Below are 24,532 nucleotides of genomic sequence, written 5' to 3' on the forward strand. Positions count from 1 at the left end.
TGCGGGGGCGGTGCGGTGTGACGCGCGTCCCGCCCCCCCGCCGGCCCTCCCCTCCCCTCCGCTCCCCTCCCCTCCGCGCAGTCAGCTGAGGCCCGCCGCGGCCGCCGGGGCCCGCTGCTCCCCCCCCCCGCCCCCGCCCCCCGCCCGTTCTCGCCCCGTCCCTCCCTCCGCATCCTTGCGCCGCCCGGCGCTGCGCCCGCCACCCGCAGCCTCGCCCGGCTGTGTGTGCGTGTGTGCGCCCCCCCCCCCCCCCCCCAGTATCCTTCCCCAGCCGCTGCGGACCCCCCCCCCAACCCCGGCACGGAGACATGGCCCCCATCGGACTCAAGGCTGTGGTGGGAGAAAGTAAGATCCGCGTCTGGCCGCGTTACTTGCGCACCCCGCGGGGGGGATGTGGGTGAGACTGACCAGGCTCCGGCTGCCCTTTTCCGCGCGTGGGGGATGCGCAATACGGACCCTCGGGGCGGCATCAGCGCCCGGCGAGGGGAGGGGGGGAGGACACGACCCCCCCCGTGGGGCAGCCGGCAGGACGTGGGGACAAGCAGGGCCGGAGGGCTGGGGCGGCGGTTGTCGGGGCTTCCTGTCTCCGTTTTTTTTTTTGTGTGTTATTTTTTTGGGGAGGGGGGTGTGTTGAGGCTGTTGTGATTTTTCTGCAGTGCCGAGGGGAGGGGAGGAGAAGGGGGGGCGGCGGAAAAAGAGAGGGGGGGGAAGAGGGAAGCGAGAGGCGTTCGAGTCTCTTCCTCCCCCCACCAAGCAGGTTCCGAAATGGCCGAGGGGCGATCGCCCCATCGGAGCATAATCAAGAAATCCCAATCGGGGGGTCTGAGCCCGGGGGGGGCCCACAGGGATGTCCGACTGTGCCGAGCCGCCCCAGCGCCGCCGCGGTGACAGGCCGGTGGCCTCGGCTTTGTCTGCAGCAAATCCCGCTTTAATGGTGCTTTTGGTGTTTTTTTTTTTTTTTCATTATTATTATTTTCCCGGACGTGACTTCGCTTCCTTGATCCCGGGGCGGCCGTTTTTCCCGCCCCCCAAATCCTCCCCCCGGCATTTCTGCGCCCTTTGGGGTCGCGATCCGCCGCGCTATTTTTGGCGGCCGAGCTGCGGGGTGGGGGGGGGGTGGGAAGGCGGGTGGGAACGGAGCAGCCCCGAGTTTGCTTCCTCCTTCCCCCGGCTGTTGCAAGATGATATTTTCAACGTCTTGACGGCGGGGGGGGGGGAGTGTGTGTTCTCCAAAACGCCCGAGGCTGGAGGTGTGTGTGTGTTGGGGAGGGGGATGGGGTGGCGGCTCCCTTCCCCGTAGCAAAATTAAAGCGAAAACCCCCGCATTTAAAAAAAAAAAACAAAACAAAAATCAACTCAACCGAAAAGAGAAAGCGCAGGAAACGGTGGAAACTTCCCCCGGGCTCCCCGCAGCCATGAAAAAGCCGTTCTGGTCCCTCCCCGCGCCTCTTGCAGGGTTTATTTCCGTGGCATCGTGGCCAGCCGGGGCCGCGTCTCTTTTTCTTTTTTTTTTTGGGGGGGTGGGGGGCTGTTGGTGTGTGATTTGGGAGGTGATGGGGTGGTGGTACGTGGGTGAAAGCCCCGCGGGTGGGGTGGCTCCGGCTGCGGCCGCCGTTGTGCAGCGCAGCCCTCCCGCGCAGGCTGCGGCTGGCGCGGCCGGGGCTGGTGGTGTGATCGGGGCGGGGGGGGGGGGCAATATCCCCCTGGATTGATGTTCCTGCTTTGTTCCCAGTCGTCACCTGCCCCGGGGATGGGGGGGCTGCGCCATCCCTCCGCCTCTTCCCCCCCCCGGGTGCTGCATTGGGGGTTAGAGCCCGGCCAGCTGCAAAATGAAAGAGGAAAAAGGGGGGGAAATGCCCCCCTTGTTTCTCTGCTGCAGGATCAGCTTTGGGGAGGGGGAAGGTTGGCTCTTGTGCTTTGCTGGTTTGTTTTTTTTTTTGAAGGGGGCATTCCATCTCCCCACTCTGGAGGTTAGAGGGGCTGCCCCCAGCCCAGCCAGGCAAGATGCAGGGGGGCAAAGCTGGCCCAGCCACCCACCCACGCACCCCCAGGCAGGGTCTCATCCAGTGCCCTCACTAAAGAGAGGACAGGGACCAGCGCCGCTGCATGCCCCTTATTTTCATTCATTGTCTCTGCGCTGAAACTGGCTGGGAGGGAGCACACGGACACAGCGAGGTTCAAGGCAGCGCCATGGAAATCTGGCTCAATCCTTCCCTTCAGGGTTTCATAACAAACCGCTCCGTTCTTCCCTGGAAAACATCATTCCAGACTGAAAATGATAACTGGTGGCTGGGCATCAGTGCTACAGCGGGTACCGGGGAAGCGTGGGTGTCTGGAAGGAGGGAGCAGGGTTTGTGCAGGCAAAATGCTGCAGAGGAGCGAGGGATGGGGCCCTTGGAGGAGCACCCTGCAGGCTCCAGCCCTCCCCTCCCACCCGGGCTCCGGGTGCTCCTCAGGCTGCCGCGGGAAGCTCCTGCTCTCGGTGGGTCGGTTCCTGCCTTTGGGTGCTGTTCTCAGCCAAAGCTGCTCCCCTAGAGTTGGGACCAGTCTGCAGGGCACCCAAACCCCCTTCCCTGGCCACCAGTGCGGCCAGCACAAGGTTTCCTCAGCTCCCCCTCTGCGCCAGCCTGCTCTGGGGCAGGGATTCCCCTGAGGTTTACCTGCAGGAGAAGATGGATGCTCATAAGGAGCAAGAGGTCCGAGCCTGGGGCTGACCCCAGGGCTGGGTATCTGCTGGGCTCCATCCAGAGGAGGGAAGGAAGGATGGAAGGATGGATGCTGCTGTGTTGCCTTAGCTCGCTCTGCCAGGCCCCACCTCCGGAGCTGCATTCTGCCCTGGCTTCCCTCCAGACCCGGATTATTCTTCTGACCAGCTGGTGCCATAACAAGATGGGGTTTGGAGGCCCCTGGAGAGGTGGGAGGTGGTGGGCAGCGGGACGAGGTGGGCGAACGTTGCAAGAGATGGGCAGAACTCCGGAGCCTTGGGGTGGGTGCTGGGGGGGCTGTCCCTGCTTCTCCCTGCAGCATCCAGCAGCAGTGGCTGCATCCTTCCAGGATTTGCTTTCGTCTGGCCAGGGTTGGAGCTGAGTGCGCTCAGCCCTGGAGGTGATGCCAGATGACCAGGTCCTCCTGGTGTGCCTTCTGCTCCCTCTGTGGTCACCTCCCAGGGAAACCCACTGGAGAACCAGTTGCTTGGCTCTGGTGCTGGTTAGAAAAATCTCACCCAAGCAAGGAAGCTGGTCCCACCTCTGAGGACACCCATCCCCAAATCTTCATCTGACCCCCCACCGCATGGACGTTCCTCCCATCCTCTCTTGTCCTGAGGCCTCCTTGGGATCTTCTTGGGGCAGCCTGCTCTGAGCTTCGCTTGCCCAGCCTGGGCCTTGCTCTCCTGCAGCACCCTGCAGTGTAGAGGAGGAAGATGAGGAGGAGGAGGCTGAGTTTACTTCACTGAACCATCACCAGTGAGGCAAGACGGGCCGTGCCGCAGGGGTGACACCTGTGCAGTGCGTGCCACCACGGCAGGCTGCTGCAGGACACGGAGCTGGTGGTACCAGTGCTGAACCTGAAAACCCCTGAACCCGTTCACCTGCAAGAGGAGAGAACCCTCCTTCAGGGCTTCCGTTGGCTCCTGTCACTGTTACGAACAGCTGGGAGACGTGGAGCAGCCCCGGGATAAGGGAGCACCCTGCTCCCTTCCAGAGACAGCATGAGAACACCTTTCCCCCAGGACACCAGCGGATCCTCCCATGGAGCATCCTTCCCTGCACAGCCTCCTGCAGAGCCGACCCGTGCCCAGGTGCCAGCCGGAGCCACACTGAGGAGCCCAACGCTTAAATCCTGCCTGGATGTGGGCTCAGCACCCACGTACAGCACCCACTGCCGTACCGTGTCACTCGATGTCCCCATCTCGAAGGTCCACCCCTGCCTGGATTGTGATGACTCAGGGACACAGGCTCACAAGAGCTGCGAAAGCTGGGACAGGGAGGAGGCATGGGCAAGGCTGCCAGCCCACTGCCAGCCTCGGGGCACAGCCAGGGGCCCCGGGCATCTGCTGCCAGGTTGCTGGTCATGACTCACCCAAGCTGCTTGGGGCACCTCGTGGCTCCCACCACCCCTTGGCTGAGGGCACAGGAGGACTTTGGGGGCCAGATGCTGCCCACCAAGGATGCTCTGAGCCCGTCTCAGGGCCCAGGGCATGAGGCTTCTGTGCTGCCCTCAAGCCAGGTCTGGCAAGGTCTCTGCCAAGCAAAGGAGGATGAGGAGGCAGCGAAGGGCCAGTGGGAACGTTGCAGGGGTGCACGTTGCATCTTCCCACCTGCATGAGGTCAGAGCCTCCAGCCCCACTGTGAGCTCAGCGTGCCGGCAAAGAAGATGGGTGCAGAGGAGAGGGTCTCTCCACCCCATCCCCCATGGGTGGGAGTAGAGACTGAAGCCAGTCGCACCCTCATCCCTCCTCCGGGGAGTCCCGAAAGTGGCGCGGTGCTGCCTGCCTGGTGTGTGGGTATGGGAGTGGGCGTGTGGCAAAGCCTCTGCTGGGGCCTTTAGCGTTTGTCCTCTTGGGATCCTGTCACCAGGGTCTGTCTCGTCCCCAGTGTTGGCTCTAGGTTGGGTCATGGCTTGAAAAAATATATGCAAAATTCAGGGCTCGCTTTCACACACATCGCAGAGCAATTCCAGTCTCCAAACCGTGGTCTACACCAGGGGCTGAGAAATACTTGCCCATACATGACCATGGAAGGTTACCAAGCACGACAAACCTCACTTTGGCAGGTCTGCATCCACCCACCAGTGTCTGCATGTGCGAGAAGGTTTAAAAAGCCACTGACAAAGAGGACTTAGACTCTTTCCCTCTTAAAAAAAAAAAAAAAATTGAAAAGGAAAGTCTGGGTCTAATTCTCCTGCACCTCTGAGAAAAATATCCCAGAAGAGATTCCCTCCCTCTTCCCACAAAATCAACACATTTAAAAAGAGAATCATCGTCACACGGCTTTTAGTTGCACGCTGAGAAGCAGATGCTGCGTCCACCAACTCACAGTGCGGGAAGGAACTTGGCTCTTGTGTTTTGGGGAGTGCAAAAATAGATCAGGCTGAAGATGCTTTAATTTGTGGGCTCCCACGTTGTCCGTGTACACACACAGACACATGAATGTGCACATACGTGTCGACATGCATGTTGTAAGGTCATTTATGGAGCCCATCAGATAGTTTGGCAAAGACCACTCAGAGTCGGACCCGTTCATGCCCACACCAGCTGCCGTGTGGCCTGTCCCCGGCATCTGCGTGGGCACAGGGGTCCAGCCCAGCCTGGATTCCCACCAAGCTGAGCCTGAAGAGCCCCAGTTTGTTGGTGTTTTGCTCCCTCTTGGTTCAAGATAGAGAAGAACCAGCTCAGAAAGTCACGGCCACACACGTAGGAGAGTGTGACTTACCCCTGGGCGAGGGTCACCTCCCCTCCAGGACGCTGTGACACACCATGCATGCTGTCCTGCTGCAGGAAAGCTCTTGGCTCCTCTTGGCACTGAAGGACCGCCACCATTGGCTACGCTGACAGCACCTACAGCTGCTGACAGCCAGGTACAGCATCTCCACTGGGGGTGGAAACAGCTGGTGGAAGAAGACAAGTGTTAGTGAAGGGTGATGCCATCAAAAGGGACCTCTCCTGCCATGCTGCATTCAGCTCTGGGACCTCCAGCACAGAAGGATGTGGACCTGTTGGAGCGAGTCCAAAGGAGGCCATGAAGATGATCTGAGGCCTGGAGCACCTCTGTTATGGAGACAGGCTTAGAGAGTTGGGGTTGTTCAGCCTGGAGAAGAGAAGGCTCCGGGGAGACCTTCCAGCACCTCCCAGTACCTAAAGGGGCTACAAGAAAGCTGGAGAGGGGCTTTGGACAAGGGCGTGTAGTGACAGGACACGGGGCAATGGCTTTAAACTGACAGAGGGGAGATTGGATCTAAGGACGAAATTCTTCCCTCTGAGGGTGGTGAGGCACTGGACCAGGTTGCCCAGAGAAGCTGTGGCTGCCCCATCCCTGGAAGTGTTCAAGGCCAGGTTGGATGAGGCTTTGAGCAACCTGGTGTAGTGGAGGGTGTCCCTGCCCATGGCAGGGGGGTTGGAACTAGATGATCTTTGAGGTCTCTTCCAACCCAAACCATTCTGTGATTCTATGACCTAGTATGGTCTGTGTCCCATTGACTCTACCCAGATGAAGAAGTTCTGCTCGACTCCCAGATCCTCGTGCAGACCCAAACAAGCTGTGCCAGGTGTGATCTGTGACATTTACCTGTTTCTCCAGTGCAGTCAATGAGAGCAATTCGTGGGTGTGATCGTGCGTTTCATTTCCCTTATTTCCTTTTGGGTATGTTAGGAAATTTCTGAAGAGTTCAGGATCTGCGGGTCTCTGTCCTGCTTCTCTCTAGGCTGTGCAGGTCTCCCATGGTTTTGGCCGGCAGGGATAAATACGTACCTCCTTCACGAGAGCAGTGCAAATAGGAAAAGGAGGAGTTAATCACAGGTTACTACGATTCCCGTGACTAATCCTTGAAGCCAGAGTCCCAGCAGCAGCGCAGCTCCCTGGAGCAGCACAAATACCTGCTCGGCTTGGCTTCGACACGTGGCATGTGTCACCAGCGGCCGTGACGGTGGTGTGCGGTGCTGCTCTGGGTGGGAAAATATCAAAGTTCGTCTCAGCCGGGGTGGGGAGGAAAGGATGAAGGTGAGCCTGAGCAATTCTGCCCATGCAGGACTTATTGTAGCTGGGTGGCACCTGGGCTGCACCAACAGCAGGTTCCTACATGAGGAATGTGTCCTTCAGAAAGACTGAGGTCTTCCAGGTGGGCATCAGAAATAATCCAGTGAGAAGAACAGGTGTTCTGCTGGAGGGGAGATGTTTGAGACTTGTTTGGATTATGGATGCAGTGGTCTCCAGACTCAAATCATCCCTTAGGTGGCTCTTAGCTGCACTGAAGGACATCACCTGGGCTTTGCCTCCTGTAAATGAAGTTATTCTCTATGTCTTGACCGAGGCTGATGGCCATCCTGCCATCCTCTGGTCCATGAAGCCTGTTTTATTGGGGTCTGCTTGGGGATGGTACACTGGCACCTCGAGATCCCCGACTGAGAGCGTTCAGAGGTAGATCCGTGCTCTGCTACACTGAAACGTGGTCGTATCTATGTAACATTCACACTGTCTTAAGCAATTAGTTAATGAACCAGCAAAAAAGCAGTTGCCAAGCCAACCCAAAGCCAAACAGGTTCATCTTGGAGATGCAGCGTGACAGCTTTTTCAGAGAAGTGGGTCTTGAGCAAACCTCACTGTGGCTGTGGATTTCTGTGACCTGGTCTCCAGAGCTGCTCCAGGATTCTGGATCCCCTAACAGAGATGAGGAGAGGAAAGGCCCTGAGCCCTGCCTGTGACAGGGAAAAGCCCGTGGTTACTATCACTTGTCTCCTGTAGGACCTTGGGCGATTCCTACAGCCTGTTGCCCATCCATAATGCAGCTCCATCTTCCGTTCCCACACCAGACCAAGGTGTGCCACCTGTGAGGTCCTGGGATGTGACAGCATTTCTGAGCAGCCGCAGGTTGGTCTCCTGCTTTGCTCCAGGAGGGAAAGGCTTGGCCATCACTGCTGGCACAGGCCAGGCTTGGAGCAGAAATGTCTCCTGGCTGCAGCAGGACAAGGTTCTTGGCAGCTTCCACCGACCCAGGGAGGTCATGGATCCTCATTAGGTTTCAGGCTCTTTCTGAAGCGGGATAACAGGCTTGGGGCATCCCAAAACGAGTCCATCTCAGCACAAGATGTGCTTGGTGACAGCTTTGCTGGTCCGGGCACAAGCGATGGCAGGGTTGGTCCCTCTTCCCCCAGAACCGGTTGGAGACATGGGACTGGTTGCTGTTGCCATGAGCAAGCGAGGCAAGGCAGGCCTGGAGAAAGGCTGCCCGGCCAGCTCGGTATAAATAACGCAGGCTAAGCCTCTTGGAGTGACGTATGGGCTCAAGTCCTACTAGGCCACCGTGTCACCAGCTACTGGCCTTGCTTGAAAATCATGCAGTGGGTCATTTTCATGGCACTCGTCACCTCGAGAACGAGCCTCGCTGCAGGTGGTGGGCTGGGGGAGGTGGTTGCTCTCAAACACGTCATCTGCATGATTGCATTTTTAGGACCATATTACTCAAGAGCACTGGAGATCCTCCAGTCGCAGGTGAGATGTACTTCCTTGTCCATAGGCACTGATGTTGTCTCTGCGTTGAAGGATGAGTCCAGAGCTGTCCGTATTGTCTGTTCTCGGTAGAAAGTGTAATTAAAATTCTTCCAGCCTGACGGAAACAGATGCAACGTGGTAGGTCCAGACAAGCCAAGTGTTGAAGGCACTGGATGAGATACGCATATGCATTTTTTTCCCCGAAACTTGATTTATCTCGGAGATTAAAAGCTTGACTGTGAGCGTCACCAGCTGATGTTAGAGCCCAAAAGCTCCGGCTGGCCAGGCCGTTTGGGGACACAGGTGGCAACATCTGACCTGCTGATGCGGGGATGCGAGAGCACTGCTTCCCGGGAGGTGGCCTGGCTTGACTTGAGGACCTCAGGGAACGGAGGAGCTGCCGTTTTCCCCTGGAGTCTCTTGCTGATCCTGTACCATTCCCTAAGTGCGGAATTGGCTCTGGGGTGCCTTCCTGGGCATTGCTCATCCTGGATAGCTCGTGTGCACTGGCATCCCTTCTCCTGGTTAGATGTGTCCTTGCCAGAGAGGCTGCTTAGGAATCGCCCTGCTCCGAGGGCAGGTCCAGGTATCTTCTGAGCTCTGGCCTCGGCCAAGCCCTTGGTGCCTCGTCCATCCCCACGTGCTCGCCTCCCGAAGGGCGGTACGTTGGGCTAACTGGGATGCAGACAGTGTCACCTAGAGCTGGTCTGACCCACCAAGAGGTAACACACGGCTGGTGCCCAGCAGCAACCTCAAGCTCCTTTTTCAGAGATGCCTGGGGAGCTCCCCGCTCCTCCCCGGGCTGTGGGCAGTGCTCACCTCCTGCCCAGCTTCCCGGCCACAGCCTGCACGCAGGCAGCATCCAGCCCCTGCTCCCCTGCTAGCAGCCACGGGAGCCAACACAGCCCCAGGGAGCAGCTGTACCCTCGGACGTCTGCACCTTTTCACCTCCAAATTCCCACATCTTCCCCCTTTCCGTGCCAGCCCTGGTCACCTGTAGTGTTTAGCGTTGTCCCCTTGGTCCACCCAAGAGCTGACAGACCACTCTTCCCTAACCTGGGGGTTTAATGGCTGCTGCAAGGACACCCAGGAGGTCACGGCCACATCTCTTCCGAATGTGAGACTGTAATCTCAGGGTTTTGCTCGGGTTTGTGTCTCATGCCCTCCTGGGCTTTGGCGGAGCCTCTTTGGAGGACGCTCCGTGGATCTGCCTCTTTCCCGACTGTGCCCAGGCTCCGAGCTGGCTCTGGCAGCCGGTGGAAGAGCAAACACGTGGACGCAGATCTGACCCATGGTGAAGGCCGGAGAGGACATTGGTTTAGGGAAGGGCTGTGCCTGGCTGCAGCCCGGGCACAGGGCAGCTCTACAGCAGGCTGGGAGCAGGGCTGGCCCCGGCTCCGATGGGGACCCACCTCTGACCAGGGGATGGACACCCTAAAACCACAAAGCTCAGAGCAATCACCCTCAGAGGCGCCCAGTTTCTGCTCTGGGAGGCCCATCTTGGTGCCGGAATCAGGTCGGGGGACGTGACAGCACTTTTGGCCCTGGGGGTTGCACAGCTGGGCACACACTCGCCCCATTGCACGCACCCAGCTCAACCTGGGCACATGCAAAAGAGAGAGAGGGAGCCCCCAAAAGCCCAGCTCTGCGGACAAAACAGCCCCTGCAGCAGCTGCCGCAGCGAGGATGAGCTCGGGGGTGGCCGAGGCGGCTGCTTGGGGAGCCCTTTTTGGGCTCCCGTGCCCCAAGCACCCATCGCCCCGGCAAACGGAGGGTGCTGGGAGCACCGTGCCCGCGGGAACCTTTGCACCGACAGCACCTTGCCCTGGGACGCCCGTTCCCAGTTCCCAGCCTCCCTCCTTCCTTCCCCTCCCAGCCCCGGAGCAAAGTGGTATTTCCATCGCAGGGGCAGGGTTTCTTTCTGGCTGCTGACAGCCAGACCCTGACCCCTTCCCGGCTGGGATCGCCGCCTGGCACGTGGTGCCCCGGCACAGCCCCCCCCAGGCTTTACTCCCCGTTGTTTGCCATTGAGGTTGTTGGCACAGGACGCAGGGCACGTGCGTGCTGCCGGGTACACAGCACTGTTATTCCTGGGTCCTTGCACTGGGGAAGGAGCCAAAGGTGAGTAATGGGAGGAGGAGGAGGAGGGGGGATGTGCTGGCATCCCGCCTTCCCGACCCTGCTCCTACACCAGTGAAGGACTGGATAGCAGGACCCTGGGACACGTGGGCAGCCCCCACTGCCCATCTTGCCCACCTGGAGGACAATTCCCGGTTCATTCTTTCGCTGCATGGGTGACCTGGGTTCGGGTGGGCAGCACGCAGGGGTGCATGCAGCAGCCGTTCCCCACCAGCAGTGCCCAGCTCGGGTGCTCACGGGGTACAGACCTGACCCCGACTGTACCCAGTCACCCTCCATCCCCTCCCCACGGCCCAGACATGTCCCACACCCCCTTTACCAATGGAGAGGCTAAGGGATGTGACCAAGGGCACGCAGAACCCCAAGTTTATGGCCAGGATCCTTCTGGTCTCCCCCCAGGCAGATGTCCTTGGGAAGGAGATGTGCAACGTTAGGAACAGCTGCCTCCAAGCCTTACAGCAGGACAGACAGACCGGCGATGCTCACAGGCGGCCGGTTTATCCCTGCTGGCACCAGTCCCCACCTCGGTGCTGCGGCTCTGAGCCCCGCGGGCAACCCAGGAGGTGTCACAGCCTCGCTCAGCCCGTGAAATCCCCGTGGGATGTTTGGATGGTAGTGTGGTGGATGAGCCCAGCAGCGTGGGGAGACCACAGGGAGCATCACCTCAGGGGCCCGGGACCAAGCGAAGCCTGGTGGGGCCCCTCTGCCCTCCCAGTGAGGATGCTCCATGTGGCACAGGGCGGCTGCGAGGCTCCAGCTGGCCCCACTCGTACCCGTGTATATCCCCAGTGGGTGGGAGGGCTGGGAAGTTGGGGTGGTTTGCCCGAATTCAGCATCACTGAAAAGCAGCAGTTCCTAGGGCTGGGTGCTGCCAGGGCAGTACCCTCTGCCCTCCGCCCTCAAGCCTTGTTCTAAAAAAAAGGGACCAATTTGGGCCCCAAACTGCCCCACATAAACCCAAGTGGAGCTTTACCTGGGGGACCAGCACCCTGGGGGTCACTCTTATGGTGGGAGAGTCCCAAGACTGAGGCAGGGTAACACCCTCACCACCAGCTCCTTACACCTCTGCATTTTCTAATTTAGAATCATTTCTTAATTGGGTTTTAATTGGGCATTTCCATCCATGGGACCAGAGGGTCGGAGCAAAACCCTCCAGGAGGGAGACAAGCGGCAGGACACAGTGCAGACCCTTTACCCTGGGCTTGGTTGGGCACTTCCCCAGCATGTCCCTGCTCTGCGAGGGGTGATGGTTCATATATCAGGGAAAAAAATGAGACCTTCAGGGTTCTGGGAACACCTCATGTTCCCCAACACATGTTTAGGCAGCACATGTGTGGCAGGATGGCAGTACCTATTGTGGTGAGGCTCGAAACCACCCTCCTACAACTCAGCCCCAAAAGGGGACATCCTGGTGCCACTGCCAGGCTGGCCTGGGGCAGAAGCGGGGTGTCTGTGCCTGGGAACATGGGTGCAGGGTGGCCCTGGCCCCGAGGGGTCCCAGGGGCACAGGGGGACCCGTGGGTGCTGCCGTCCCGGCTGGTTGCGTAAGCCCAGTGGTGGCGGGAGGCGAAATGAGATTGTGGGGGATTACAAGGAACAGGCTCAGGCCGCTTGATTCTTGTTTCTAAAAGGAGCCCTTAAGCCGCTGTTGTTTTCCCGGTGTTTGGGATTAGGGCTGAGACGTGTGGGGTGGCCCCCAGGCTCCCCAAAGGGCCCCCCCCCCCCCACCCTCTGCCAGCCCTCGGCTCACCACTGGCAGGGGCTGTGTCTGTTAGTGCCAAGCACCAGAGAAAAACGGGACTGGGGGGTGACCCCCCCGTCCCTGGGTACCCCAGAACCGCCCCTGTCTCCTCCCTGGGAAAGGCACTGGGGGAGTGGGGCTCACTGTGGCCCCGCACGTGGGTGGGGGGTTTGGTGCCCCCAGTGCAGACCCCGCTGCTGCCGATGGGCCCCAGGGTGCTACAGGGGGGGACTTGGGGTGCTCACCCCCCCGCCACGCTCCCTCTCTTGCAGAGATTATGCATGATGTGATCCGGAAAGTGAAGAAGAAGGGCGAATGGAAGGTGAGCACCGAACCTCAGGGAGGGCCAGGAGAGGAGGAGGGTGGAGAGGAAGAAGCAGGAAAGGGGTGTTAGGTGGGGGCAGGGAGCCCCCGAGGGCGGGTGGAGGGGTGGGGAAGGGCAGGTCCCTGGCTGCCGGCCGTGGCCCAGCTCACAGCCCCTCTCCCCAGGTGCTGGTGGTGGACCAGCTCAGCATGCGCATGCTCTCCTCCTGCTGCAAGATGACCGACATCATGACGGAGGGCATCACGAGTGAGTACCGATCTCGCTGTCTCCCGCAAACCTCGCTGGAAGGGCAAGACCTCCCTCTGTACCAGGGGACCCGCAAAGGCATCTCCATCTCCAGGCTGGCACGAGCCAGTCAAGGCGGCAGCACAGCCCCATCCCAGCCCCATTCCCACCTGGGATGGAGACACGCCGCCTCCCCGCGCTCATGGACCACTGTCTGGGTGCCAGGCTGATGTTCCACAGCTTCCCTCCCTGCCTGTGGGGCTGGAGGAGCCCCAACACCTTATCTCCTGGCAATACCTCAGTCCGAGGAGGAGACCAGATCTTATTTTATGTCAGCCCTATAAATAGCTCCCTGCAGTGCTCCAAAAGGAGAAGGAAACCCCAGACCATGCTTGGTGGGGTCTTGGGGGCAGCAGGGGTTTGCCCCAGCCTGGGTACCAGCAGAGCATCACCCCCGAGCGGTCCCTTCCAGCAGAGGGATTTGAGAGTAAACCAAGGTGACGGCAGCGTGGGAGCACGCAGACAAATCCACCGCCCCCTGGCACCTTGCCAGGCACCCATGCACGCAGCTGCAGCCGGGCACCGTGGGGCTGGGGTGGGGTGGGCACAGCCCCTGCCCCAGCTCCCAGGTGGGCAGGGGTGAGTGGCTGGGGACGTTTTGGCCACGGAGGGGTTGGCAGGGCTGGTGCTGCACTGCTGTGGGGTATCCCAACAACCCCGCGTAGCTGAGTGCCCCTGCCCGCGCCCACCCCTGCCACGGATCCTTTTTCCCCCTCTAGTCGTGGAAGACATCAACAAGCGCCGGGAGCCGCTGCCCAGCCTGGAGGCTGTCTATCTCATCACCCCCTCCGAGAAGGTGAGTACGCGGTGTGGGGGGCACAGCCTGTGGCTGGGGAGGCAGAGGGATGCCCACCCTGGGGTGGCAGTGTGGCTCCAGCAAGGCGAGCGGTGCCACCGGGGCAGGGGCCCTGGGTGACCCTGCCGAGATGCCCGCGGTGCCACCATCCCCAGCCCAGCTGGCCCCTTCTCTCTTGCAGTCCATCCACTCCCTCATCAACGACTTCAAGGATCCCCCCACCTCCAAGTACAGAGCTGCCCACGTCTTCTTCACTGACTGTGAGTACCCGGGGCTCGCAGCTCCCACCCCATTGCCCGGGCACCCTGGACCCCCAGGTCCCCGCTGACACCTTCCAGGCAGGAGAGAAGGAGACAGAGCAAACCATGGGGTGATGGCCCTGTTCTGCCCATGGCACTGGGTGGCTGCACATGCAAGCGGATGGTTTCCATCGCCTGCTCCCAAAGGGATGACCGGATCCCTGTGCCCCAGGGCAGGCGCTGCAGGCAGCAGCCCCTCTCCAAGAAAGAAACAGGGGAGGGAAAGTCCCCATCACTAAAACATGTGCAATCAAGCGGGGATTCTGAGCGCTACCCTCCTCCTCCCCTTGCAGCCTGCCCCGACGCCCTCTTCAACGAGCTGGTGAAATCCCGCGCTGCCAAGGTCATCAAAACCCTGACAGAGATCAACATCGCCTTCCTCCCCTCCGAGTCCCAGGTGAGACCAGGTTGGGAACCATCCCCACCGGGGTGATCCAGGGGGTGGTGCAGTCAGAGGATGCTCCGAGTCCTTCCCCAGCCCATCAGGGTTTGCTTAGGAGCCCCCGAAGCCTCCATGCACCCTTCTCCCCTGGCCAGCTCCTCGCCTCCCACTCCACTCTTCCTCCCTGTCTCCTTCAATTACTTCTCGAGGCTGATCCGCCGCGGGGGATTTAGCAGGCGCCACGCCGTGGCCCTGCGTCTTGGCCCTGCGCCGGCGGCCGCATCAGCTGGCTCTGTGCCCCCTTGGCACGGCCCCAGCCAAGGGCACTGGGGTGCCAGCCCGTGCCATCCGCCCCCGCTGGGACATGGGGATGAGGAGGGACAGGGAGGGACAGATGGCGCAGGACCTGCTTGGTGCCGTTAGCCCTTCAAGCTGCAGCGTTCCTGGGGAGGAAAGCAGGTGGCAGATGACCTCTTGGCATCCCCACGTGCAGCCACATTGGCTTCTGGTCTTTGCTGGTGGCACAGCCAGGGAGCAGCATGTCCCCACTTTGTCCCCGGGTCTGTGGCTCCCTGCCTCGGAGCAGGTCACTGCTGTGGGCAGGGGGTCCCCTGGCTCCTCTGCTCGCCCTGGGGGGCTACACATGGGGGGGAGCCGTGCTGCAGAGCCGGAGCTGGGGAAGGTGTCGGGGTCCAGAGCTGGCAACTGAAAGCCCAAGGGTCACCCCGAGCATCACTGAGCTCCACTTGCCCGCTCCCAGGCCCAGCTGGGCACCTTCTTCTGGGGTTGACTCTGGTTTCAAAACCCACCGGGGTGTCCCGAGGGGCAGCTCTCCTCTGGACATTCCCTGCAGCACATCCCTTCTAACCCCTTTCCTGCTGCACCTCCCAGGTTTACTCCCTGGATTCGGCCGACTCCTTCCAAAGCTTTTACAGCCCCCACAAGGCCCAGATGAAGAACCCGATCCTGGAGCGCCTGGCAGAGCAGATCGCCACGCTGTGCGCCACGCTGAAGGAGTACCCGGCCGTGCGGTACAGGGGGTAAGGGCAGCGTGGGCTGCACCCCCCCAGGGACCTGCCCTCTCCCCCAGCAGCGCAGTGGGGCTGGGGCAGGGCTGAGCACGGGGCATGGATGGGGCTGTGTCCGATGCTGGCGAGAGGATGGAGGAGACGGTGGGACAGACAGACACCCATGCTCAGTGCAGAAACAGGCTCAGACTCGGGTGATGCTCTGGAGAGCCTAAAATGGGGGTGGGAGCCAAGTGGCAGCAAGGCACAGTGGAGCACCTCGAGGAGAGGTGGAAAGGGACAGCGAAACCTGCTCAGGTCCCTCCTCTGCCTTGAGCCGAGGGTGTCGCACAGGGAAACCAGCAGCTCCTCCCTGTCCCACGCTGGTGAGAGCAGCCTGCCCGGGGAGCTGACCTCTCCTCCTGCCTCCCCCAGGGACTACAAGGACAATGCCATGCTGGCACAGCTCATCCAGGACAAGCTGGACGCCTACAAGGCTGATGACCCCACCATGGGCGAGGTGAGCAGGGATGGTACCGGCAGCGCACAAGGAGCACGCTTGGGTGACACTTCACTCCTAAAATCCTGCTCGAGCTCTGCCATGCAGAGCAGACCCCAAGCAGGGTCCCCAAAACGGCCCCAGCTTTCCCTGACCGCCCGCAGGGCTGGAGGAGCCCCTGGCCCCGCTGCTGACGGCTCCCCCGCCTCGGCAGGGTCCGGACAAGGCTCGTTCCCAGCTCCTCATCCTGGACCGCGGCTTCGATCCTGCTTCCCCGGTGCTGCACGAGCTGACCTTCCAGGCGATGAGCTACGACCTGCTGCCCATCGAGAACGATGTCTACAAGTGAGTGCGGTGCTGCTGGCCCCGCTGGCCCCCCCATGACACCCACCAGTCCAGCCCTCGAGCGGGAGTTGGAAGCTCAGTGATGAGTTCTGAGCCTCAGCATCCCTCCGTCCATCCCAAGTCATTGGTTGGGAGAAACCGTCCCTGCCTGCAGCCTGGCAGGCATGATGGGCGGGATTGATGCAGAAGGGGCTTCTCCAGCCTTCAGCCCTTTATCCCTTCCCACCATTTGGCAGCTGAAGGGGTACAAAAAGGTCAAGATGCAAAACCAACTTGAAATAAGCCAAAAAGAGCCCTCATGTCCCCCCACCTCCCCAGAGCTGCACATTGTCCCCAGCAGCTAGGGGACCACCTGCCCCCTCAGCCCCATCCCTGCTGTGACGCTCCCTGCCCTCTTCCCAGGTATGAAACAAGCGGCATCGGGGAAGCCCGGATTAAGGAGGTTCTGCTGGATGAGGACGACGACCTGTGGGTCACCTTGCGCCACAAACACATCGCCGAGGTGTCCCAGTGAGTGTCTCTGCGGGCGGTTTACCAGCTGGGTGGGGCATCAGCTTGGTATTGCCACCCACCCCGCTGCCAGAGTTCCCTCCCCGCTGATGGCTCTGCCCTCCTCCTCTCCCCAGGGAGGTGACCCGGTCCCTGAAGGAGTTTTCTTCAAGCAAGAGGATGAACACGGGCGATAAGGTGACCCGACTGCCCCCGCCGAGCAGGGAACGGGCACACGGGGGGCTCGGCCGTGGGCTGGCACATGGTGGAGTCTCCTGGAGATACCTGATGGGGACCTCTGCAAATGGCTGAGGGTGCTCAGTGATGGGGGGAGATGACAGGGATGCTGGTCCTACGCCCAGGGAAACAGGGCGCCTCGGGAGGGCACTGTGCCACGGGGGTCGGTTTGCCCCCAGCACGGGGTCCGTGCACCTCTCGCAGCAGCTGCCTCTGTCCCCTGCCGGTTCCCTTCCCGAGCCCCCGTGTCAGTGGCGGTGAGGGGCCCTCACTAGAAATAGGATGTAAAAGTAGGCAGAAGCTGAAAGCACCATCTCAGCCTCAGCCCAACGCACGGTGGTCCCAGAGGAAGGTCCTGGGGGGATTTCTCCCCCTGGCATTCTGGTTTTCAGAGCTGCAGGCCCCCTCCCTGCCCCTCAGCCGCAGCAGAGGAGACCCAACAATGCCATGGCAGGTGTCACCAAACCCCAGCGAGGGGCTCGCACGGGGACAGGGTCCTTGGCAGGTCCCCTCTCTGCTCACAGTCTTACTCCCAGCCCTAAGCCCCCAAGGGTGAGTGACCATGTCCCTTTCCCTCGCAGACCACCATGAGAGACCTGTCCCAGATGCTGAAGAAGATGCCGCAGTACCAGAAGGAGCTCAGCAAGGTACGAGGAGGGGGGGAGATGTCAGTGCAGAGTGGCCGGCACTGAGCCCACCCGGGTTGTGGGTGATGACAGCTCTCCCTGGAGGGTCCCAGGCCATTGGCAGGGGCTGAGGCTGGCGGCGGGTGGCACGGGGACCTTTGGCTGCTGCTGGCACTGTGAGAGTGACGGCACCACTCGTGTCTCCCCAGTACTCAACCCACCTGCACCTGGCTGAGGACTGCATGAAGCACTACCAGGGCACAGTGGACAAGCTCTGCAGAGTCGAACAGGTACCAGCTTCCCCAGTGCCCCTCCACCACATCCCCACGGGGACAACTGGGGCCGGCAGCTCCTGCCCCACAGCTCAGCACTGAGCTGTGGGCTGAGGGGTGATGAGCGTGTGCGTTCTCTGCAGGACCTGGCCATGGGCACCGACGCTGAAGGCGAGAAGATCAAGGACCCCATGAGGGCCATTGTCCCCATCCTGCTGGATGGGAACGTCAGCACCTACGACAAGATTCGCATCATCTTGCTCTACATCTTCCTGAAGAACGGTGAGGAGGACACCTGGGCAGGGTGGGCAAGACGTGCAGGCCAAAGAGCTCAGGGTTGGGCCAAGATAAACCGGATGGGAGGGCTTAGCCCTGTCTGCCAACCACCACCAAGCCAGGTGTCCTAAAGTGGCAACGGAGGGGCTGTGTCCCCATGGGGAGCCATTGCTCTGGAGGACACCGTCTCCCTGCTGCATTTCCAGGTATTACCGAGGAGAACCTGAATAAGCTGATCCAGCACGCTCAGATCCCGGCAGAGGACAGCGAGATCATCACCAACATGGCCCACCTCGGGGTGCCCATCATCACAGATGTGAGTGTCCACCTCTCGCTCCCCATGCCCCTCCCTGCCCCTTGGAAGGACCATGGCACCTGCTCTGCTATGAGAACCACGAACCCTCCGGGATGCCCCCAGCACCCCTCTGGGGGTGGTCCTGGTCCCAGTCCCACCGTGGAGCCTCCGTGTCTCAGGGTGTCCCTGTGCTCTTTCTGCCCAGTCCACCCTGCGCCGCCGGAGCAAGCCGGAGCGGAAGGAGCGGATCAGCGAGCAGACCTACCAGCTCTCCCGATGGACCCCTGTAATTAAGGACATCATGGAGGTGAGCCAGCAAGGACAGGGACGGGGCACGGAGCAGGGACCTCGGCACCACCTGGGACGGGACCTGCAGAGAGCTGGCTGCTCCCAGCCCAATCCCTGCCACTGCTCCCCGACACGTGCCTGCCGGGCTGCTCGCTGCCTGCAGTTGCAACAAGATTGGGATGTTTTGGGAGGTTTTCCTGCCCCCTCCGTGCGCACGCTGGCCCCAGGCGGGATGCGCGACCCTGGCCGGGCGCGCACAGCATCCCTGCAACGCAAAATGCTGTAGCAAACTGGTTGCACCACGTGCCACGATGGGCACGGCTGAGCAGCCTCGTCGCAGCGTTACCCTTGTCCCTGCTGAGCTGGGGGCTGGTCCCGGCACCGTTCACCCCTGCCCACAGGCACAGCCCTGCCTGTACCCACGGGAGCGGCCCTGCGAGCTCTGTGCTCCAGTAACGCCAGACAGAGCCAAAAAGGGATTTTTCCCAGGCACTTCCCTCCCTCCTGACCCGCTCCCTCCTGACCACCCATTGAATCGGAGCAGCCTCCTGGGGTTTGTGTAGAGCCAGGAGATCCTGGCACCAAAACTGCTCCCCAAGACAGACATTTCCCACCTGCTCAGACAGACAGGCAGGGCCTGGAGCCACGTTTTGGGGAGGGGGATATCACTGCAGTTGGGGGCCACCTCTGCTCCCAGACGCCGACAAGGAGCAGAGCCACAGCTCCCTCGATTTCCAAAAGCACACGGCTCTTGCCTTCCTCCGCCACAGCCAGTACAAACCCTCCCGGGTGCCTTCATGCCCAGGGCACCCCTGAACCCCATCCTTGGACTAGAAGGGACTGTACAGGGCAACAACATCTCACAGATGGCGTTAACCCTCCACCACTGGTGAAAGCAAGAGCAGGTCCCTTACCCCAGGCTGGATCATGGTGTGAAACCTCCAGCTCATAGCCTTGAACTTCCCAGGGGAAGGCTTTTCCTTCACCCCTGCCTTACCCATCTCCACAGACACCCTCTAGCTCAGGGTGAGCTTCACCCCATACCCCACGCTGCACCCCCCCTGCCCCACAGCAGCCAGGCAGCACCCTCCTCTGCCTAAGAGCACCCCATTACAGCAATGCAGCCAAAACGTGCTGAGAAGTCATGCTATGCAAATATATGCAAATCAATCCTGACCCAGCTGGGCCAATCCTCTTGGGCACAGCCCAACAGAGGGGCTTTTGGGCTGGGAGGGGGCCATGCTGACCCCCAGCTCATGTCCTCTGTGCCTGCAGGATGCCATCGATGACAAGCTGGACACCAAGCACTACCCGTACATCTCCACCCGCTCCTCCGCCTCCTTTAGCACCACTGCCGTCAGGTGGGTCACCCCCGTCCTCCCCCTTACACATTGGCACGTGTATCATCATTGGCATCCATCCCTCGCCTGCCCGGAGCGGCCGTATCCATCAGCAGGTCTGCGAGCTGCTCTGCCATCATCCAGGCATCCCGTGCCTCAGTTTCCCTACCCATAACAGCGAGCAGCGCTTGCAGTCAGAAAGCTGGACTTTCCCTGCTCTAACAGCAATTTAGAAGCTAATTAATGTGTGATTTTTAATTTTTTTTTGTTATTAAGATGTGAACTCAGTGCATGGTTTGTTGCTGAACATCCTCCCTACCCGGCCTTCATCTCTCTCCTCTTCCTCTCTCTCTAGTGCCCGTTACGGCCACTGGCACAAGAACAAAGCCCCTGGCGAGTACCGAAGCGGCCCCCGCCTCATCATCTTCATCCTGGGCGGCGTCAGCATGAACGAGATGCGCTGCGCCTACGAGGTGACGCAAGCCAGCGGCAAGTGGGAAGTGCTAATAGGTGAGCGGGAGCCGGGGGGGCCGGATCCTGCGCCCCGTCGCGCTGGCTGCTCATCCCACGCTCCCTCCGCCATCCCGCCAATTCCCGGCTCCAGATGACTGCGGGAGCTGGAATTCTGCGGAAAGGTCTTTTGCAACAGGATGTGCGTCACTTGCTTGGTCTCAGCTTCCGAAAGAGCTGTGGGTCAGGCGTGAAGGATATGGTGGAAGCCCTGCCAGATGTTAGCAAGGAGCTTTTAGATCCCCCCTAAAATTCCCCCCCTCTTGGGGAAGCACAGTCGGACACAGACCTTGTAGGGCAGGGCAAGGAGCCCCTCACTGTCTCATCTGGTCCCTGGATTCTCGCCTGGACCAACTGGTAGAACTTCTTGCCGGCATCTCATCTGCTCCTTGTATTCCCCTGGGAGCAGCAGCCTCCCTTTCCGTCACCTCTCGCAGCCCCTGGCAGTGTCCCCCTCCTTCTCGCAGCCACTGGACCCCCCCTCATCGCCCAGCTCCATCCCGCCCGTCTCATCCCGCGTCTCTCCGGGGACCATCCCCTGCATGCGCCTACGATGCTCCGGGTGCCAACCGCGTCCTTCCTCACCCCGAAAAAACGATGGGGGTGTACGTGTGTTTTGGGTGGGCAGGGGGTTCGTTTGGCGCAGCCGTCAGCCCCGCTCTGTTCTCCCGCAGGTTCTACTCACATTCTCACTCCCACCAAATTTCTCATGGACCTGAGGCACCCCGACTTCAGGGACTCCACTAGGGTATCATTTGAGGATCAGGCTCCAGCAATGGAGTGAGCCAAAGAAACCAAGTAAAGGCAGCTGACTAACGAAAAAGAAACTCTTCCTCCCCGAAGGGTTTTCTTTGATTCTTCCGTTCCTCCTTTCTTTAATTATTTATTTCGGGTTTTCCTTTCCGTTTGGTTCTCCGATAAGAAAATGCTTGCGGTTCCTCCTACCAGGTGGAAAAGCATCCAGCGCCGCTCCATCATCCCTCTGCCATGTCTCTCGGCCGGACTCGGCCGCCTCCTTCATACCATGAGCTCCCCCCTCGCCAGGGCCGGAGGGGCCGGGGGCAGTGGGTCGGGGTCCTGCCTGGCAGAGGCATCCCGGGGCTGGGCAAGGGGGACGGAGCACCCTGGGATGCGGCTGGAGCGGGGCCGGGGGTTCGGTGCCTGGGGCAGAGCGGGCAGCAGCGGGGCAGACCCCAGCGCTCGTCCCAGCTCCAGCCCCCCCTGGCGAAGGCTGGGTGCTGCTCTGACACCCCCAGCCCCACGGTGCAGTGGGGCTGAAACCCCAAGTCCATGGGAAAGCTCAGGTTTGCTCTCATGGTGTTTGATGCCCTTGGCCAGGCAGGAGCCCCCCTGACATGGCAGACCCCCTGAACCCCACGCCGGGGTTTAGCTGCTGGTGGTTTTGCCAGTGGGACCCGTCGTGGTGAGCCCTTGAGCTGTGGCAGAGCCGGGCGGGCTGCCAGGGCATCCCAGCGGTGCGGAGGGCAGGGACTGGGTGGTGGCAGCGGGGCTGGGAGCTGCCACCGGCACCGTGGAACCACCAAGCCCAAGCCTGGCGCTGGGAATGAGGGGCAGCACAAAGCAGGAGCCCTTTTCCTCCTCCTCTCCCCGTCGTTCCGCTCCCACCCACCCCTCTGACCTAAAGATGCTCCATGCGGGCAGGGGCCGAGCCGGGGGCACCTGCAGAAGGTCCCCCCTGCCCACCGCTGCCTGCCCACACCTCCCGCCCCAGGCACCCCCATGGCTTTTCGGGTCCAGGAGCCACCCCACCAGCCACGACCCCGCTACACCTCCCGGACCCCGCCATTCCTCCCAGCTCCATCCATCTCCTTCATTTCTCCTTTTCTGTTCCTTTCCGGTTATCCTCACCCCACACTCCCCCCCCCATAGCCGTACATTTTCTCGCAAGCATTTCCAGCGGCGCGCGGGGCCGGCGCTGCCAGGTAAGGCGTCGCCGGGGGACCGGGGACAGCGGGGACGGCGGATGGGGTGCGATGGGGGGGGTCCCGAAGCCATCACTGATCATTCCCCACCCACCCACCCCCTTCCTCTGCCCCCACAGGGTCCACGCACATCCTCACCCCACAGAAACTGCTGGACACGCTGAAGAAACTCAATAAAACAGAGGAAGAAAGCACCAGTTAAGAGGAAACGCTGCCACCGACTCGATGCCGAATTCACCTTCCCCGCCGGGTGCCCGGCACGGGGTGCGATCCCGCACCCAGCCCCGGCCCAGCTTTCTCTCTTGTTCTTGTGTTGACCCCTCCCCTCCCCCTGCCTTCCCCATCTCATTTTATCCACAGGGAGGGGAACAACAGCCGGAAAAAAAATACATATATATTAAGAAAACCGATGCATTGTGTTTAAAAAGAGGAAAAGAAAAAAAATTTATCTATATATTTGTAGCTGCAGCTATCCGAAGCACCCATTGCTGAGTAACCCATCTGCCCATTGCTAGCGAATGATGGTGACAAAAAAACAGGGAAAAAAACCCTTTTTCCCAAAGTTTCGCTCCTCGTTGGGAATCCCGTGTGGACGGATGGACAGACGGACATGCCCACCATGGACCACCACCTCTGCCAGGCTCGCTCTCGGCCGGAGAATCCCCGCCGCTGTCCCCTGTCCCTTGTCTTTCGGGGTGGCGGGGGGTCCTGCCAGATGTGCACGCCAACATCTGGTGCGGGGTTTGGGGTGTGCGGGGGGGGGGTTGTGCACCCGGGATGCTTCACGCTGCAGCAACTTCCATGTGAAAAGGGACCAAAATGGTCAAAACTCGGAGATGGGCCTGTTGGCTCGTGCTGCCGCTCCCCGTCTCTGGGTATTCCTTAAAATGCATATATATATAAAAAATAAACGTTTAATTTTTATATATATATATCTCTCTATCTCCCCCACCGCCCCCTCCATCCGTCCCCGTGGCCGCCCGGTGCCCCCGCTCCCGTCGTCCCTTGGTGAAGCGTTCCCGAGCGTGCCGTCGCCCCGAGACCCCCCTGCTCCGGGCTCTCCCCTCCGGACTCTGTGTATATTAATGACTGTGTCTCGTGACGTTCTTACAAGCTTGGTGTATAGTGATTTAACCAAACCTCTGATTTTAGTTGTCTTTTTTTTTTTTATTTTTACACCCAAGGATTGCCCCCCCCCCCCCAGCCCCCCGCCGTTAGATGCACTGCAATATTTTGGGGTCCATTGTTTTGTTCTCTCCCTCTAAAGGCTGTGACCCCCTTTTCCTTCCCCCAAATCTCTTTCTTGCCTCGTTGGTGGTTAGCCCCCCCCCCTTTCCCTCCCCGTCTGTTCCTTGCCCATAAAGTTAAATATATATTTTTAGGGCAAAGGCTGTATCATTGCACTGATATTTGTTGATTCCTCCTTGGTCCTCCCGCCCCGTTTGAGTTCCTTCTCGGTTTAGCAATGCAAATGCTTCAGGATCTTGTATGTTGGACATTGTTATTTTTGTTTTTCTGTTACAGTTATTTATATAAAAAATAATTTATCCAAAAGGAAAACTTAAAAAAAAAAAATAATAATCTAGTCTGTCTTGGAACTTGTTTACCTTGAAATTACTGGAATCTAAATGTTTGAAAGTGTTGAAGCACAAACATGTATCATCTCTGTATATCTGTTCTGTACTAAAGCACTCGAGTGACTAAATAAAAGCGATCTCCATCCCCAGTGCAACTGGGGCTGTGCCGTGCCGCTTGCTGGGGGCCAGGCAGGCGGGGGAAAGGCGTGGGGGAATATTCTCCCCCAACCCCGGACACCCCCTAGGGACAGGTCCTGGTGTGGTGGTGCCAAAACTCACCCGAGAAACGGCTTCGAAAAGGAAGAAAAACCCACGAGTCGACCAACGGCGTTTATTTCGTTCAAAAATAGGCGATTCTCTTAGTACAAAATACCATCCAAATGGCTCTGCTGGTTATTACAAAATAGGAGGTGTGGGGGAAAACGAACAAAAAAAAAGTCATCTTTGCTCCTGGCTATTGCATTTGGGATAATTAGACACGGCTGCACGCTGCCCACTGGCACCAGCTGCACTGGGGTTGGGGGGGGGTCACAGCGTCCAGCACGGCCGTGACCCGTCCCACCACCTCGCTTGGGGCACAGGTACGAGCAGCTGCAGCCAGAGACACGTAAATCTTCTTTAAAATCCCCCCAGCCCCCCCTCCCGGGCCGGTGGCAG

At 60.1% G+C, this 24,532-nt stretch overlaps 1 protein-coding gene across 1 annotated transcript; it reads left to right on the top strand.

Moving 5' to 3' along the window:
• Positions 1–273: 273 nt before the first annotated feature.
• LOC104371782 (syntaxin-binding protein 1) lies at positions 274–22,546 on the top strand. Its single transcript, XM_086625435.1, has 19 exons — positions 274–345; positions 12,357–12,406; positions 12,574–12,655; positions 13,414–13,490; positions 13,672–13,750; positions 14,083–14,186; positions 15,063–15,211; positions 15,614–15,698; positions 15,892–16,022; positions 16,425–16,532; positions 16,649–16,709; positions 17,330–17,395; positions 17,584–17,664; positions 17,790–17,928; positions 18,129–18,238; positions 18,423–18,524; positions 19,781–19,866; positions 20,201–20,355; positions 22,418–22,546. Exons 1-19 carry the CDS (start codon positions 309–311, stop codon positions 22,498–22,500), a joined length of 1,785 nt encoding a protein of 594 aa, XP_086481561.1. The 5' UTR covers positions 274–308; the 3' UTR covers positions 22,501–22,546.
• The last annotated feature ends 1,986 nt before the right edge of the window (positions 22,547–24,532 follow it).

The sequence above is a fragment of the Tauraco erythrolophus genome, chromosome 22 (assembly GCF_009769465.1).
Source record: "Tauraco erythrolophus isolate bTauEry1 chromosome 22, bTauEry1.pri, whole genome shotgun sequence".
Classification (NCBI taxonomy): domain Eukaryota; kingdom Metazoa; phylum Chordata; class Aves; order Musophagiformes; family Musophagidae; genus Tauraco; species Tauraco erythrolophus.